This window comes from Eptatretus burgeri, chromosome 12 (assembly GCF_056783735.1).
Source record: "Eptatretus burgeri isolate ZD-2024b chromosome 12, Ebu_testis_v1, whole genome shotgun sequence".
NCBI lineage: Eukaryota > Metazoa > Chordata > Myxini > Myxiniformes > Myxinidae > Eptatretus > Eptatretus burgeri.
Genome location: NC_140972.1, coordinates 66,509,200 through 66,522,236, shown reverse-complemented (window position 1 = coordinate 66,522,236; position 13,037 = coordinate 66,509,200). Strand labels below are relative to the sequence as shown.

At 40.7% G+C, this 13,037-nt stretch overlaps 1 protein-coding gene across 4 annotated transcripts in view; it reads left to right on the top strand.

Moving 5' to 3' along the window:
• Window positions 1-13,037, top strand: part of INPP5F (inositol polyphosphate-5-phosphatase F) — an 84,639-nt gene that overhangs the window by 49,621 nt on the left and 21,981 nt on the right. For all 4 annotated transcript variants that reach the window (XM_085848332.1, XM_085848333.1, XM_085848331.1 and 1 more), the window contains 7 exons: window positions 1,680-1,736; window positions 2,468-2,666; window positions 5,236-5,415; window positions 5,749-5,816; window positions 7,169-7,293; window positions 7,511-7,588; window positions 9,161-9,281. In XM_085848332.1, coding sequence (XP_085704458.1) covers window positions 1,680-1,736; window positions 2,468-2,666; window positions 5,236-5,415; window positions 5,749-5,816; window positions 7,169-7,293; window positions 7,511-7,588; window positions 9,161-9,281 — 828 coding nt within the window. The remainder of the gene's footprint in view (window positions 1-1,679; window positions 1,737-2,467; window positions 2,667-5,235; window positions 5,416-5,748; window positions 5,817-7,168; window positions 7,294-7,510; window positions 7,589-9,160; window positions 9,282-13,037) is intronic.

The window sequence follows — 13,037 nt, the reverse complement described above, 5'->3', positions numbered from 1 at the left end:
AGTTACTTTTGTCGACGTGTGCCAACGATTGCATATCGTACGTACAACTCATTCCCATCGCATGCAGAACATGTGAGGCATATGGCAAGTACGTCGTAAAATTTTAACACGTTTTAAATTTCAAGACGTACTCCACTTACTACGACGTATGATAGCGTACTTTAGCGTTCTATTCACGTATACCAAACTTACCCATACCGTATTCGACGTGCGCCAGCGTTTTAGATGCATTTTTCAGAGGTCGGCATATGCTGGCAAGATCGCCAAGGTGTGACTGCGATGTTGACACTTCCATTTCTCCGGCGGTTATGATTTGAATCATTGTGCGGCAGCCTTTTAATAGGCTACGCCACGTGATCGTCGGCGATACGTGCAGTGCGCTATGCATAAGTTAGACTATCGTTGGGCATAGGTTGTGAACGCAGACAACAGGCTAAGCATTCGTTGGTATAAGTTATCTATAACACAATGAAACGTTCTGTGTCCGTTACTAATATGTTATGCATACGACCAACTCGTTATGAATATGTCCGAATCTTTAAAAAAAACATCAAAAGTTCAGCGTAAGCCAGCGTTTTACATACATTTTGATACGTTGCCATTGCTGGTTAAACGTCAAGGTGTGATTGGGTCTTTAGTCCCATCTCCTAGCTTGCCTTTCCATCTCTCCACACTCCTCGAACCTCTGCCATCTTTCCTATCATCATCCTATCTCTATCTCTTCTCTTTTTTGGTATTTTCATTTTATACCCTACCCCCAGCTACCAATGCAGGTAGGGGTGGGGTCTAAAGATTTACATATCAAAACCAAGATGGTCCCTAATTTCACCGATTTAAATCGGTCATTACTACATTCATCTCAATATTTTGTAAATAATTTATTTTCTCTTGTGTATTTGGAAAAAGGTATAAATACAATTATCAAGCAATTTTGATGCTTTTCTTTTTTTTTCCTGGAAAACCAGCATCATCTTACCTGATACATAAGTAGAGGTATTGGTGACAACATCGCTGTTCCATTGACCGAAGGCAGGTGCAGTGTTGCAAAAGCAGTCTTTGCTGTGAGGATTTTGGTTGGTGGTTTGCTTTTGCCTTCTCAGTGGTTGTCAGGGCAGGAATTTGTTCAGGGTCCCAGCAATAACTTGGCTATTCTTCATGAAAGGTGCAGTGGGGACTTCAACATCTGCCAACTAACGTCAGCAGATGGAACGCCTGGCTTGATGCCCATCTGAGGGGACGGCACACTTTTTCGGTGCACCAATCCGACAATTCAGTCAGTTCGGGAATCCAACCCAGACTAGATGGCTCAAAGGGGTGCACGCTTCCTGTGCACCAGCCTGTTGAACACCTGTAATAAAAATAATAACTGCTGCATGTGATGCTTTTCCTCTGTTACTGGCTTGCACTGCAGTGTGGTACATAAAAAGGTGTCATTGAGTTAAATATATCACTGACCTTGTTAATTGTGGCAATTTGAAATGAGTTTCTTCTCTGTGAAGGAATTATACTGACACTATAAACTCTGCACCACCATTTTCCTTTCAATTTGTTTTTATTGATATGGTATGTGTTGGGGGCATGGTCATGAATATTATAGTTTGGTGAAAACAGATGGGAATGAGCAAGGTGAATAGCAAATATCCATGCTTGCAATGCTGATGTGAGTTGCTGCACTACAGGCGGATGACCGATTTTTCTGGAATAAGGTGATGTTACAAGACCTTATTGATTCTAAGGTAAGAGAGACATTTCATTTCTGCAGTGATCATAAGTATATACTTTAAGCAAGTGGGGATTGTCATGTTTTCTGTTCAGAACTGTCTACAAATTACATTTCCAGAAAGGTGGAATTGTTTTGAACCTTGCAACTTCCACCTCTTTACCCCTGGTTTAACCCACCTCGGAGATGACCTTTGTCTTCATAACGGATGGCTTGATCTCGTCATAAACATCCAAAAGATTGGTCTAAAGCACTGTAGCTACTCCAACATTAAATTAGAACACTAATGGTCTCCCAAAACGTTCTGTTTGAACTTCGGGCGAAAAAGACTTTGGGATGTTGATCAAAAAACATGATCATCCGTTTTGTTGCCAGGAACCCAGGCTTTGAAACAGAAAACAATAATTAATCATATCTGTAATTTGCCTGACATACATAGGATTTCATAGACCTGCCAAAGCAAGCACCTTGTGGCTCTGTTGAGTGCACTATTTGTCGTAATACATAAAAATGAAAGTGGTTTTTGCTCTGTCGAAAGCAAAGGAGATTTAAGACCTGTTATTGTATTTGTGCGATTATATTTTTATTTTTCCAGAGGAAGTGTTTGTTTTATTTTACTTTCCTTGATATGGATATTTTTATGCCTACGGCACCCTTGGTGCGGAGGCATTATATTTTTAACTTGTATGTTAACATGTGTGAAATATTTTCATTTACTCTGTTTTTTTTTGGGGGGGGGGGTTTTAGGACAAGGAGTCCGATTTTTGGATAATGCCCATCATCCAGGGCTATGTGCAAATCGAAAAGATGGTTGTGAACTACGCAGAGTCGCCAGATGATGAACGGTGCAGCCCAGAGTCACCGGCCTATGTCGTTCACGCAGATGACGGACCCCTACCCGAGTTCCTTGTGGCGTTGGTTTCTCGACGCAGCCGCCATCGTGCTGGTATGCCTTCCTTTGCCTCTTCTGGCTTGTTCAAAGCGGTTACCTTTTTGCATTTCAATAAATGCTGTATACTTTTTTCTTCCTCAAAAATGCACACAGCTTTGACCGTTGTCCTTCCTCTTACTTGTACGCCCCATTTGCCTTGCTTTCTTCCCCTGCATGGCATGTAATTAGTGAAGCAAAGGCAAAAGGAGAGTACAGCAAAATGCAGAACTGACTACACCCATCGAGTCTCTGTTCCCAGCCTTCACCCACAATTCCTCCTTGTGCTGTGATCCAGCCCTGTGTTGTTGTCCTATTGTCATTGCTTTGCCCCATGTGTGTGTCTGCTGAAGCTTCTCCACCCCACCCCACCTCCCCTTCATTACTTCGGTCTTTCATGAGCCTTGATTCATGTAATTAAGAAAGAAAATATTTTCGATGTTCATTATGCAGCTTTGATGGTATTTGTATCACAAAGTTGAGATTGCACACATAAAAGGGGGGAAACAAATGCACAAGGTTGCTGGGTGCTGATTTGCATCTTGTACCAGTTTCTCATTTGTTCTGTACCCCATAAAAGTATTTGTGTGATATGAATTGTGATTTTTTGATATGAATTGTGATTTTGTGATATCTGAGGTGAAATGGCATTGTATGTTTTTATCCTCATCTATTACGTTACTAGCAGTCGCCCGTGATAATACCATGATATTAAAAAAAGGAAAACAAAGGAAGCCTTTTATGATTGCGCTGGTTGAAAGAGCTCAAAAATGGGAGGTTGTATATTTCTTAACAGCAAGAGAATTAATTTTTACCCCTTAGCCCGAATTGGCTAAGGGGTATTGTCGTCAAAGGCGTTGTCCGGGCGTCTGTCAACTTTTGGTCTCCGTCAATTTTGAGGAGAACGCCTTGTCCGATTAAATCCATTTTTGCAGTGTGTTGGTGCTGGGTAGAGGAAGGTTCCTTTTGATAATCAGTGCGATGTGATATCCAATATGGCGGCTAGGGCAGCCATCTTGAATTTGGTTTCCGGACAGTAACTTGAGAATGGCTTGACAGATTGATTTTATTTTCATGGGAGTATAATGGGGGTGGTTAGAGGAAGGTTCCTTTCGATATACAGCACAATCCGATATCCAATATGGCGGCTAGGGCAGCCATCTTGAATTTGGTTTCCGGACAATAACTTGAGAACGGCTTGACTTATTGATTTCATTTTTGTGTGATATAATGGGGGTGTTTAGAGGAAGGTTCCTTTCAATATTCAGCGCAATCCGATATCCAATATGGCGGCTTGAGCAGCCATCTTGAATTTGGTTTTCGGACAATAACTTGAGAACGGCTTCACACATTGATTTTATTCTGGCGAGGTATAATGGGGTTGAGTAGAGGAAGGTTCCTTTCCAAAATGGGCATGCTGCGATTTTCACTGTGGCCGCCACGGCAGCCATCTTGAAATTGGTTTCCGTCAATTTTGAGGAGAACGCCTTGTCCGATATTAAATCCATTTTTGCTGGGTGTGTTGGGGTTGAGTAGAGGAAGGTTCCTTTCTAAAATGGGCATGCTGCGATTTTCAATATGGCCACCATCTTGAAATTGGTTTGCGTCAAGGGGCTGAGGGGTTACGCCCGCTTTGCGGTGCTATTTTTGTTTTTGGGGAGCAACTGAGGCAGCAGTCTGTTGCCTATACACTTCCTGGGTTCAACTTTGTGTCTGATTGAAAAAAAAATTCCCATACGTTTGGATTAATTTGAAGCAGCTTTTACTTCATTTTATTTCTCTCCGAGAACATTTCCTTGTTTCAGGGTGGGACAGACAGCATTGGCTATATATATATATATATATATATATATATATATATATATATATATATATATATATATATACACACACACACACACACACACACACACACACACACACACACACACACACACACACACACACACACACACACACACACACACACACACACCAGATGATGTGCGACTCCAAACTGTAAGTGGTGAAAGTGCTGGAACCGTGTCCCATACAGCCCTTGCTGCACAGTACTGAGAGTGATAAGTGCAGCTTGGCACACAGAACATTATCATCCACTTCACCAAGCACAATCTGGAGTAGTCATTGGATGTGGTCAGGCGCAAATGATGATAATTAGTCATTCTCCGACCTGAGGTGAATGTCATGACGTCGCTATATATCGTATTTGTTTTGCAGTTTCTTTATTTTGTGTGCGTTCTGTACTTGTGATGGAACTGCATATCTTCGCAGCTCTTTGACGAGCCTGAAATTATCATGGGTTAAAATTAAAAAAAAAAAAATTAACAGAATATTCAGAATGTAACCCTGCTTGTGGTATGTCATTTAATTTTTTTTTTAATCAAAGCCTGAATCCTTGCTGTGAGATAATCAGTGTCAAGTCATAACGATTATGCCAATGACAAAATTGTGCTTCGCACATCGGAGTTTCAGAAGTTGGACTCTATGATCGAGTTCCAGGTAATGGTAATAAAGTATCTGACCACGAAGCGAAATCCATTTCTGTAGTTCCATGACTTGGTGTCATTGAATTGGTGTGTTACGGCAGGAATGCGATACAAACGCCGTGGAGTGGACAAACATGGCCATGTCGCGAACTACGTTGAGACTGAGCAATTGGTTCACATTTATACGCACACCCTGTCGTTTACGGTAACACGTGGATCGGTTCCGCTTTTCTGGAGCCAAGCGGGCTACACTTACAACCCAAGACCAAGATTCAACAAGGGTAATGATTCATGTCTGGAACTATCTATGCCTCAACAGATTGACCTGTTTGAGAGTAGTCTGATAAAGGCCTTTGTCCAGTTATGTTTTGCATTGGGACATTTTGGCCTTGTACATTGAAGCAACTAATGTTTGGGAGAGTGAAGTTTGTGATTGATTTCCCTGCTCTAATGTAAAACAGCTTTTGAAGAGATTGTGACATCATAACACTCTTCAGGTTGTTAAAAGGTGGTTCAATTTTGTGATTTTTTGTTGATGTTTATGTTCACAGCTTCTGCAAATGTAATTATTATTATTTATTTTTATTTTATTTATTTTTACCTTGTTTCTGCAGGTGAAAAGGAAAACACAGCAGCTTTTGCAGCTCATTTTGGGGAGCAGTTGAAAATTTATCAGAAGCAGGTTTGGCCATTTAAAAATATTTACCATTTTGGGTCTATATGAGGGAGGGGTGTGTAACTGATTTAGTCATTGTTTGGTTTTTAGCATGGATTGTTGTAAACTTGTGTACCAAAGGCAGTATGTTGGTCGAACATTGCCAATCTCAGGGAAATTTGCATTCAGTAGTACATACTAACTATGAAGGTCCACAAAAGTGTTTCTGAAAGTTTTAAAGATCAAATTTGGGTCATGTAAAATAACTCTTTGCACAGATAATCATGATGCTAATTTTGACAGGTGATTAAGGCCCTATAATCGTACCAAGATGCTCACACTGATTTATGTTTCCATGTGACTGGCAATGTCAGTGGATACAATATGAGATCTGTGATATTTGAAACCTGCATGAGATCTGTGAAATACTGCTTCATACCCAGAAGGTGTTGCAGGTTTGGTGCTTCCGGGTTCCATCGATATGAATGTCTACTTGGAAATTCTACAGACATTCTTCTTTGGGGAATTGTGCCATTAATGTTTTTTTTTCGATGAGATGCCAATGTTTTTCAATGCTGTGGAGCCCGCTAACACACTTTTGATGATGTCTTGGATTCCCTCCGTTCTCGTCTCGGTGTCGGTAATCTCAAACCTTTCCCTTGTCTTCTTTGACAAAGATCTTCCCAGGCCTCCATCAAGCCTGCTCCCCAAGCTGTGTGATGACTTTTGGCAGTTTCCTTTTGGAAAAGGTCCACTACAAGATGTATGCGTGTGCACGTGTTGTAGTAACATGTGTGCCTTTACAAAGAACTTCAATGCAGGAGGAAGCCATGAAGCCCATCAAGCCTGCACAATTGTTGCCAACCTATGGTTGTTTGTCTGTTTTCTATCCTATTAAAAATGCTGAGCATCAAGCAAGGAAGCAGCCCGTACTATTTATTAATCTTTGGTATGACTCGCCTGGGGTTCAAACTGCTGACCTCCCATTATGCCACCAAGTCTAGTTTCATTGATAGCACTAGATGTTATCCATAACTTTCCCAAAAATGTCCAGGCTAACACTGCATGAGTGATGTCACAGTTTTCAGGCCATTGACAGTTCTGCTGGCCATCAAGTTGACTTGTCATTTAAAAATAAAATCGAAATTGTAACAATTGAACATATCCTACCATGAAACAAAACCTGACTTTCCTCCATAAAGTGGTGCAAGTACCAGTCTTGTACTTGTGTGATTAATAATCTGTTGTTAATAAATGTGTAAGATTGTGGCGTTTAATCTGGAAGACTTGGCACATTCTCTCCACCGAGGCTTTTGTTGTTGAAAACCCATTGAAAGCCGAATCGAAAAGCAATTCCCTCATTTTGTTTCCGATTGCAGGTTATTGTGAATCTTGTGGATCAAACAGGCCGGGAAAAGTCTGTGGGCGATGCATTCCTCAAACACATCCTAAAATATGACCATCAGGACCTTTCCTACATCACGTTTGACTTCCATGAGCACTGGTAGGTGTCCTGTCTGGAATCAGATGCCTTCTTGTGGTGTGTTGGTAACATCATCAAAAGTCCTGATAAATGCCTGCAGACACTTTTGCAGTTCACACAAGATTATTTGGATGTTTTTATCTTAGTGATCCTTATCACATGTTATTTCCAGTAAATTGGGTAAATTTTTCCCATCACTATCTCAATGTGTTGTGTTGTTTGTGCTATGCTGTTGCAGCCGTGGAATGAAATTCGAAAATGTACGGATCCTGACTGATGCCATTCGCAGCATCATCACAGGAATAAAATGGTGCTGGTGAGTTTAACAAACACACAGTTGCTTTCCTTGTATCATGCAACATCTAGTTCAGCATAAAACTGAGACGTGTAGATCGTTTCGATTTACCATTAAGGTTTAAATGACTTATGTGGTGTGTGATGAAAACATTTCCTTTCCAATTTTATTGAGAGGTTGTTTTTTATTTGTTTGTTTTTTCACAAGCCTGGTGTTGGCTGAGTGGTTAGGGTGGCTGGCTTGGGATCCTAGGGTCCTGAGTTCGAGCCCCGTTGGCCACTGAATTATCACCAGATAGGGTTGACTCAGCCTGTCATCCTTCCGAGGTCGGTAAAATGAGTCCCAGTGTATGCCCCGGTTAGAATAGGTGTACCATATCCCTGTGTGTCGTAAGAGGTGACCAGGGTTGGCGTCAGGAAGGGCATCCGTCCATTTAAAAAAAAAAAAATTGCCTCAAGAAGGGAACCATGATTGCATGGAGCCCGCAAAAAGCAGGGGAAAAATGGCTGTAAAAAGGCTGTTGTAATTTTTTTTAAGTTTTTTTTTTTTTTTTTCAGCATCAAGCACTACACATGGATGAGGTGTATGGTAAAATGTGATGATGCAATAAATGTCTCCCACTGCATGGTCCCTCCAAAGAAACTTGCAGATACGCATAGATTCTCATTATGAGGGGGTGTTGAGCTGGATGTCCCTCTGCCAGCATTCAACGGTGTACTTCAAACATCCGACGGTCTTTTTCACATCGGTAAATCATTGTGTGTCGACGACCTTTGATCAATTTCCAAATTCTGACTGAGATGTCCTCTGCAAAAGACAGTGGCAAACTACCCAGGGTGGTTTCTTTTTTAAGGAAATCTGGTCTTGAAGATGAGTCTGTCAAAGTCGACTGGAAAATATGGACAATTTGAATTGGGTCAAAAGCCTGAAACATCTTTTCACCTTATTTCCCATGGTAATTAGCATACCTCTTTCAACATTTGGTTGAGAAGATTCATTGTTCATTGTATTGTGTGCCAAGAGACACAACTGCAGCAGCACTGTGGAAATAGTTTGGACATTCGATTGGGTTCATCGTGTGTTACATTTCATCATGATCGAGGGAGTGTCAAATTTTGTTCTTCACTTGTAAAAACAACTGCAGAAATGAATGATGTGTTTCAACAAGCTTTAAGAAACAAACCTCACACTTTCATTTCTTAAAAAGTTTGTATGGTTTTCACATTCATCAAGGTGTCAAGAAACCGAATGTACGCATGCATTAATCTTTTGGGGAAACTGCCGATTTAATTTATTTTGATCTTTTGGGTTGGCTACTCGATCATTTCATTCTTCGACAAAAAGTAAATTGTGCTCTGCAGTAATATTTTAAAAACCTTTCATGAGATACAAACCTGCCAACATTGTAACTCTTGACAAATGGATATCAAAGTAGTGGTTCCTGCAATTTGATACTTTCTAGGTACACACCACGATGTTTTAGTGCCAGTTTCTGATTGTTTGGCATTGCGGTTGTCAGTCGTCCATTTTATTTTACCCTTTTAAAGATTTATTTGTTCTCCTATTTCTACTCATCCTTTTTGTTCCTCCCAGGGCTGACAGTGCAGGCATTATCCAGGAGCAACAAGGGGTGTTTAGAGTGAATTGCATGGATTGCCTGGACAGGACAAATGTAGTCCAGGCGGCTATAGCGCGTGTGGTCTTGGAGGGCCAGGTGAGCTGATGTAGCTGTAGAACCATAGTCTTTCATGGAAAGACATGTCAAGCTTGTTTTTTTTTCTTAGCAATCTCCTCAAAGCTGCCTCTATTGGTGTTTTGAGAATAAAATTTCTGAATCTGATGGAAACTAGCTTTTCCATTTTTTGGAAACTAATGTTTTAAATAGTGAGACAACTATTTAAAACATTACAAAACTTTTCTTCTTTTTTAGCTCACAGTAACAAGCATTTTGCAGAAAGAATGCTTATGAACAAGGCCAATTGGTTACCACCTACAAAAGTAAAAAATGCTAATTTTTGGTCGAGTAAAAGGCTTGTGATCTTTGATGTATTCTACATTGGCAAATGACATTCTTCCAATTCTAAAGTAATCTAACTAGATGTGATTTTAAATATTAACAACATCTCTTACTGTCTCGACTGTTAACTGAACTTGATGGCTTCTTTGCTTTAACAATCGAGGATTAGTCATCTGCTCCTAGTTGCTCAAAGCTCGGATAAACACTATCCTGTGAATAAATTACTTATCCGGTGGATAAAATTTCCAGTTTTCCACACAGGGTGGCTTGGTGAAGTCCTTTGAAATACTCTAAACATCGTACTGCTTCCTCACTTGATGATAAATGGTGAGTTAGTTAACCACTGGATAATTTTTAACCACAGGATAGTTCTTATCCAGTGGTTAAATTGCATGAGTTTTGAGCAACTGGGGCCTACTCTCAGTCTACCCCCCCTTTCTCTGCACTTTTCCAGGTGCACACTTTCTCTTCACTCTGAGTGCTCACCCTAACCTATCTATATCATGAAAACTCACCAATGTTTCCCCAATTCAGAGAAATGCTTTTAAAACTGACACCTGTGTATAGACCATTCGGCCTTCTCTCAGTTATAAGCAAAGTAATGGAATCGATCACTGCTGCAGATCTCAAGACTCATCTCTTATTTATTTATTTTTTTGTTTTGTCTGACCTTTTATCATCAGTTTTACTTCTGCGTAGGCTATTCCACCATCGATGTGCTGCTGCTTCTATGTCAAAAATTGATGGTTTCCATCATTTTCAAATAAGAGGTCGAGGCCATCTCACTGTATATCTCCATTTATTTGGTGCATTACATTCTGCCTCACATCCTGCCCTGCTTTCCACATTGTCAGCAAATGATATCCATGGTCCCTTCTTAGACAATCAGATTCCTCCATGCACAAAAGCAGCAGGGTTGCTTAGAATAGCATTCTCTCCCACACTCTACATCTTGAGGCTGACGTGTGATGTCGTAAGAAGCTCCTGTTCTTCGGCTGAATCAATGACTACCCTCCATGAATGGAAAATTTATTTGATTATTGCGTTTATGAATCCACTGTGTGCAATGCTGTTATTCACTCCTTATGTTGGGCAGGATGCGACAGCATCCCTCTTTCTGCTAATGTTGAGAAAATGAGCAACTCGTCATCTACTTTGTAAGGCTGGTGTTGGCTTAGCAGTTATGGTGGCTGGCTTAGGATATTAGGGTCCTTGGTTCAAGCCCCTGTTGGCCATTGAATTAACACCAGATGGGGTTGACTCAGCCTTTGTCATCCTTCTGATGTCAGTGAAATGAGTACCAGTGTACTGGTCATAGGGGCATTGCATCAGCGGCACAGCTGCGCCCTCAGCCAATGATGCTACCCGCAGCCTTGTGCTGCATACAAAAGAGGGAGGGAGTCATCTATCTTTAAAATGTTTTCTTTTATCCTGGAAAGGCCCATGCTCGATTTGTTCCTCCATATGAACCATTTGACAAATCTCCCAATTTATTTATTTGGTCAGCTTCTGGTAGGGATACGCTCTCTGGAGATGCTGGGCATCACTTTCAGCTGTAAGCTGTCTCAGCTTTGGAGGCCCTCTGGGAGATATTCATCTATCTGCCACCTTGGAATTCTTCAAATACCCAATTTCTTCCTCTGTCTGTACAGATCAGATGTATAAGGCACTCATCTGAAGTGCTATCGAATGTGGCTCCCCTTATGGGCGAGAGCCGCTGCTTCCCATCTGACCCCCTTTGAGGCTGTGGAATTTCCAACTGGCCTTTTCAATGGCCTCATGACAGGAGGTTGATTCTCAGGGTCTGCTGCTTGCTCAACACAAACAAGTTGATGACCTTTCAGTCTATTACCCACTCTGTTCTGATCTTACTCCCACTGCCCTTCACCTCTGCTCAGCCCCTGCCCCTTCAGATCACATGCATTCTAGTCCAAACCCTTACTTTTGTTTATTTCCCCAAGGCAATACTTGATTTCCACTCTCCTATATTCATTAATCTCCCTTTTTCTCACACAGGGAACCATCTCCCTGAGCCTATAATTTCACACACTTCCCTCCAAGCCTTTTATTTTAATCTGCTGCCAATAGTCATTCAATGGTTTCTCCCTTTTCAATATGTGAGCTTTACTCCACCCACTGTGACTGTCCCCTTTTTATCCTTTATTCATAACTCCTCTCATGCTGTGGTGCATCCATGCATTCTTCTCCATATGTTTCTCCTTCTTCCCACTGTCTATCAACCATTTTATTCCTAGTGTTCTGCTCTTCCATGAGCATCAATGCCTATATAAATCTTTTTTTTATGACAAGCATGGTAAAACAGAGTGATCTGCCTTACAGCTGACATTTCTTTCAATGGTTGTTAGTCTCTTTGGATGATGTGGCTTTCTCATTGATTAATCACCTAACATGTTAAAGATGCTGCATACGGTAATATGATGATTTGATACATTTATAACTTGTTTTAATTTATTACCTCCACCACCGAAAGTGGAAGGAAGTGATGTTTTCACCCCTGTCTGTCTTTCTTTTTGTGCAGGATATCTCAAAAACTGGATGGATTAGGATGAAATTTGGTGGACAGGTTGCGTGTATGATGAGGACAAACTGATTCGATTTTGGTGAAGATCTGGACCGGGCGACTCAAATTTTTTTAAAGCGATTCCTCACCATTGAGAGATTGGGCCAAAAACGATATATCGCAGGACATCTCAAAATGTGGACGGATTCGGACAAAACCTGGTGGACATGTTGGGTGTGTGAAAAGAAAAATTGATTCAATTTCGGTGAAGATCCGAATCCGGATCCGATAATTTTTAAGTGTTTCTTCACCATTGAGAGATAAGGCTAAACTGATATGCAGTATATCACAATATCTCAAAAAGTTGTGGCCTGGTTGGGTGTGTGATAAAGATGAAGTGATTTGATTTTGTGACAAGGATGAAGTGATTTGATCTGGATTTGAGAATTTTTTAATTTTTTTAAACCATTCTTCACCATTGAGAGATGAGGCTAAGAATGATATATAGCTTGATATCTCAAAAAATTATTGGGCCTGATGTGTTCCACTGGATCAGGCATTGCGTGGTGGAGGTATGCGCTCTACCGAGTGCCCTTCGAGTTTCTTCGAAATTTTTTTTTTGTTTGTTTGTTTTTTTGACAAGACTTGCAAATTCAGGTTTTGTTTTGCTTGGGTGGCAGGATTGTGACAAACCAATTGAAAAATTCCTTCAAAGTACCTCAACTCGATTTTGTGTTGCACTTCTGGTTTCCATATTGTAACAATTGTATAATCAATGTTGTTTAGAGTTTATTGTAGAATTGTCACAAGGTGTGCTGGGCTCACTTGTGTCAATGGTTTGTCAACTTTTGATGTGTTGTATTCTCTTCCAAACACCATTATAACTGGCCAATCAATCCTTTATTGTGTCATCTTTTATTGCACTTTTTTGT